Genomic DNA, 5347 nt, shown 5'->3' on the forward strand with positions numbered 1-5347 from the left:
TACACACATATTTGTACAATCAATAGTCTCAAGATAGGAATGCTATCTTAGACGTACAGTAGTGTGGTCGAGAGATTCTCTCAACCACACACTAAACTAGGAGAAACTATATTCTAGCTTATTCCTATTATGTAGGAACAAACTCCTCAAATAGAAAATTACAACCATAGACAAGTAGGAATTAATTATTTCTAACTTGTTGTGCCCTCAATCAGAAAATACCGATCCTTCAAAATCAGAATATCCTCCATTTGTGATTTACATAGGGCAAAATTAGCCCCACTCAACTTCTCCATATCTGTAACTGTTGTCTCCATTGTCAATCAAATTCATGCCCCAAAACATAAAAACTCCACTTAAAAACAAAAATTTAATTATTACTCTTTAAAATTTAGTATTAATGACCTTCCTCCTTTTAAAATACCCTTTTCAAAATTCCTGCTCCTTTTAAAATATACTTTTCAAAATTCCAACATATAATTATATATGTTTCATAATAAATATAAAAAACATATATAATGTTTTAACCTTTTCACATTTCACACATACATATGTTGGTTTGAGAAAAACTTGACGTATATGTGCAAGCTTGATGTAAAAAAAACTTACGAACACCACGTTTCAACTCCAATCTCCATGGATCTCCACGTTTCAGACTCCAGCAACACGTTTCAACATAGGTCCACGACCTTGTTTTTCTTGCAGAAATTGTGTTTTAGTTCCAGCGTTCCTTAGCTATTTCCTGGACAGATCCTTCAACAGCTCCAGAGGTAACAACCAACGTTTTAACGAATGCTGCCAGAGTAAGGCGATAGTGGCTTGCACAGTGGATATTCGAACCTAGCTCCGATTCCAGTTGTTAGATCAAAGCAAACATAACACACAACAGATTTATACTTAGAGACTTAGATGGCAATAGCAGAGAATAATTCAGAGAGACAGACAAATGGATAAACAACAAGATTACTCAGTCAGAAACAACAGAATAAATAAAACAATCATTGGAGAACAAAAATCACTTAGCATTACATAACAGGCTTGGGCCTTGGCTTACAATCCCTAGCCAGAGAAATTACAAATTTATAGAGGCAGAAGAAGGATCTAGAATCCTGTATGTGATTCAGATGGAGATCTAGAAACTAATGGCGGTGTAGAAGGATCTAGAATCCTGAAGATTTAGAAACTAATGGCGATGTAGAAAGATCTATAATCCTGGAGATCTAGAAGGATCTAGGATCCTGCGTGAATTTGGCTTCACACTTAACAACGTCAAACACAGTTGCCTAGAAAATCGCAGAAGAAGATACCATGATGGTTTTTATATATCACCATATGGCTCGCCAGAAATAAATGTATGACATGCCCATCCTACCATATCTTGTGTCAGTCATGGAAGCCACCGAAAATACGGTATGTTTGTCAGTCTTAACCCGTATTAAATATGGCTCACGAGTCGCCATCACTGCGAGTCCGTGTGATATAAAAACACGTTGTAGATGTTTACGTATAATATGAGATTTAGTTTCCATCACATCATATAGACAAGTTCGTGATACATTATTTTCATTTAAAAAATGAAACCATAGTTACCAAGTTCGAGTTCGAATTCGAATTCGATATAATACTATAAAAATTCCAATGAAATTATTTTAATTTTGGATAAATTCAATAGCATATATTTTAAATACTTAGATATATATGTTTTTCTCCTCTAAGTATGAGGTATTCTAATGATTTTTTTTATAGTTTGTTTTAAATTTTAAATAATTTCTAATAATTCTAGATAATATAACAATTTTAGAGTTACAATTCAACAAAAGAAAAAAAATCCACATTTTCTCTTCCCTCCAAAAACTTAAATTTAAAGTAGATTTTTATTTTAAAATTATTTTTACAAAAATCATTGTCCTAAACTTGTTAATTTAGAATGTGTCAAAATAAAAGTAAAAGTGAAAATGAAAAGGAAAATTTCCAAATGAATAATTATTTATATTTCTTTAAATTATCTATATATTCAATCCTTATATATTCAAGCCTTAACATTTTAAAATAGAAAAAAAATAAAAAGTAAAAATGGAAAAAAGAAATTTTCCAAATTAACACTTATTTCTGTTTCTTTTCTTTAGCTTTTAAATACACAAAATTATCTATATATGTTCAAGGCTTAACATTCTAAAATAAATAAAAAATAAAAATGAACCAAAAAAATTCCCAATTAAAAATTATTTTTATTTTTTTCTAACTTTTCAAAACACACCATTATATATGTTCAGGCCATAACATTTTATGCCCACCCATTCTCAACAAAGTCATCTCTTCACAAAACAAAAATATACCTAACAATTTCATGTCCCTATAAAATCCTGCCAACCTTTTCATCCGCTCCAGAAAATCGAGCATGCCCACCCATTCTCAGCAAAGTCATCTCTTCACAAAACAAAAATATACCTAACAATTTCATGTCCCAAGAAAATCCTGCCAACCTTTTAATCTGCTCCAGAAAATCGAGCACTCAGAACTCTTTATAAAACAACACCATGGACGTGCTGAAATAACCAACACCGTGGACGAATCAAATTTCATCGAACAATTCGCCATTCGAATCGTATTGACGAATTCCCGAATTTTTTCCCATGATTCGGGCGAATCATGAAACGATTAATAACTGACCGTTACTTTGACATTGATGCTTTTATACCAGTTAAAAAATGTTGTATAAATTATATTTAATTTCACATTGATGAATACATGGCGGCATCGATGACTTTTGTTATTTACTTTGCGTAAGCAGACAGGAACATATCACCAAATGCGGCTACCTGCCCTCGTTGACCTTTCCAACGTTCTAATTGGTCAAAGGAACGTGCATTACTCATGCTTTCTCTATTCAACCATTACAGCCAAGCCTAGTCACCTCCTCCGATCTGACCCTAAAGTTAATGAAAGAACAACGCCAATCTCTCTATATAAATGGGAATAACTGATTCACTGATAATTATAAGTATCGCTCTCCGTTCTCAAACCATAAACAGAAGGTCAGCGAGCACAAGCACACGCATTAACTATTAGTTGCGGGCGGGATCATCTATTTTATCATATCATATCATGGCGTCCACACGAAATTTTCTGGTTATGCAAATTCTGTGCATCTCCGCAGGTACGTATCTCTCGGGTAACTTTTGATTTAAATTTTGGGTCGTATTAGTTAGGGGAGGTCGATTCAATTTAGTCGATACCACAGCTAACATTCACTAACGCGCCTTCAAATCTGATGCCCATTAATCTGATGACGTGGAACAAATTGTATGGGCACTGTAGGTGTCATACTTCTATCGATGCTGCTATGCACTAGTGCACAAGGAATTGGAGAGACTGCTCAGCATCGCAGGCTGCTGCAAGGTGAAAATTCAAAGTAGAATCTATAGAATTTTCCAATCCCTCTCATCCCTTCATGGATCCGTCCGTAACAATGATTTTTTTTTCATGAAGAAAAAAGCATATTATATATATATATATATATATATTATTATATTATATTATATTATATCTGTCATCAAAGTACATTATAGACCTGATTTTTCAGTTGCCGTTATAAGCAAAATACAGAAGGTAGAGTTTATCCAAGGTCCTGCTTCAAACAAAAATCAGAACCATTCTGGTAGAATGACTGATAATAGTGCATTTACAGATCAGCAACTTGTGCGAAAATACAAAGTACTGTTAGCAAAAAACTGATAAGCCTCAGTTGAGGCTGAGCTGAAAGAACCTTGTTACGAAATTACTAATGTTTGATTGGATTGTGATGTACAGTGTGTGTTCGCAATTGCTTGGATGTATCATACACTACTTGCACCTCATCGGGAGACCAACATCTGCAGGCATACTGCAATTGTTGTTTTGCGCGATCAGTGATACCGAAAGGGGGCAGCTGCACGCTGCATCTTACCAATGGCACCGAAGTTACTTGTCCATACTTTCACTGTGTGGGAAAGTGCGATTAAATAAATGAGAGATTCGAAGCAAGAATAATAACAATCGGATATGTATGTCCTGGTATCTGATTATGCTATTAAAATAGCAGTCAAATAAGTTTATGGATTTCTCTAGTTATCTATGTTCTGGTATGAATAAAAAGAGGCCAGAAGAGAAGTTGCGCCTATAAATTTCTATGTATATGTTTTGATATGAATAAAGAGACGATAAGCCTATAAATTTCTATGTATACTTTCTATATTTGAGTATCAATAACAGCACCGTGATATATCTATCTGTTTATACATAGCCATATTTTTGTTTTGTGAACGTCAAAGTCAAATGATTGCTTTGCAAACTCAAAAATGTTTTATTAATTTTTGACGAAAGTCAGAATTACAGCCACCTAATTTTTGATGAAAATCAGAATTACAGCCATATAATATATATTTCATTACATTAAAATATTTTACATCGAGACACCTTTCACATAAATTAAAATTGTTTTTTAATATTAATATATTTTAAAGTATACGTCAATATTAATTCTTATTAAGTATATATCAATAACCAACATTGAATATTTTTTTATTTACAACATTAAGATGTTTTATGATATATATATATATATATATAAAGTTGATATTCACATAAATTAGTTATCATACATCTTTAAATAATTTATTTAAATTTTTGTTGAAGTACTTTTGAAAAGTATAAGATTTAAACATATTACTCACATTTTTTTACTTCTATTCTTTTTTTTTAATTGTAGCAAGACATTATTTTTCTATTTAGAACATAGTTTTTATTTTTATTTTAAAGGGGACGACAAATAGACAAATTTACACCATGTCATACTGAGTTGTAGAATGAGCCTCTAGGCTGAATAAATTTAATATTAACTAGATCAATCTAGATTCATTTTTAATTCTTGATTTAGTATTTTTTTTAGAGGAATCAAATCACTTCTTTTTGTTCTTCCACTTAGATTTAATATTTCTTGACACTTGGAGTTAAGATGAATCCAAGTTGATTTAATTATTAGTGATTAATAATTAAAATTAATAATTTTATTTTTTATAATATTATATATTTTTTATTTATTTCATTTTTTTATTAATTTGAGTAAAAATATTTTAATTAATAATTATAATTATTAATTTTATTTTGTTTTGATTTTTATGTAATTTGGCCTAGTCAAAATGTTTACATAACATAATAGTGTGCAATTCTTAGATATAACATAATAGTGTGCAATTCTTAGATGCTCTTAGATGCTCTTCGATGGCACCTAGTGCGCAATTCTTAGATGCTCTTAGATGTCCTTCGATGGTAGCTACTCAGGCATGTTTGTTATCTATAGACTCACATA

The 5347-nt window shown here is 31.5% G+C and overlaps 1 protein-coding gene across 1 annotated transcript; it reads left to right on the top strand.

Annotated features, from left to right (window-relative positions):
- The first annotated feature begins 3010 nt into the window (after positions 1-3010).
- On the top strand, positions 3011-4265 carry LOC149256927 (uncharacterized). Its single transcript, XM_089368719.1, has 3 exons — positions 3011-3157; positions 3319-3399; positions 3811-4265. The coding sequence occupies exons 1-3, from the start codon at positions 3106-3108 to the stop codon at positions 3999-4001; spliced, it is 324 nt and encodes a 107-aa protein (XP_089224845.1). The 5' UTR covers positions 3011-3105; the 3' UTR covers positions 4002-4265.
- The last annotated feature ends 1082 nt before the right edge of the window (positions 4266-5347 follow it).

The sequence above is a fragment of the Pinus tabuliformis genome, chromosome 6 (genome assembly GCF_031772625.1).
Source record: "Pinus tabuliformis cultivar Carrire ecotype Pingquan chromosome 6, CPIR1, whole genome shotgun sequence".
Classification (NCBI taxonomy): Eukaryota; Viridiplantae; Streptophyta; class Pinopsida; order Pinales; family Pinaceae; genus Pinus; species Pinus tabuliformis.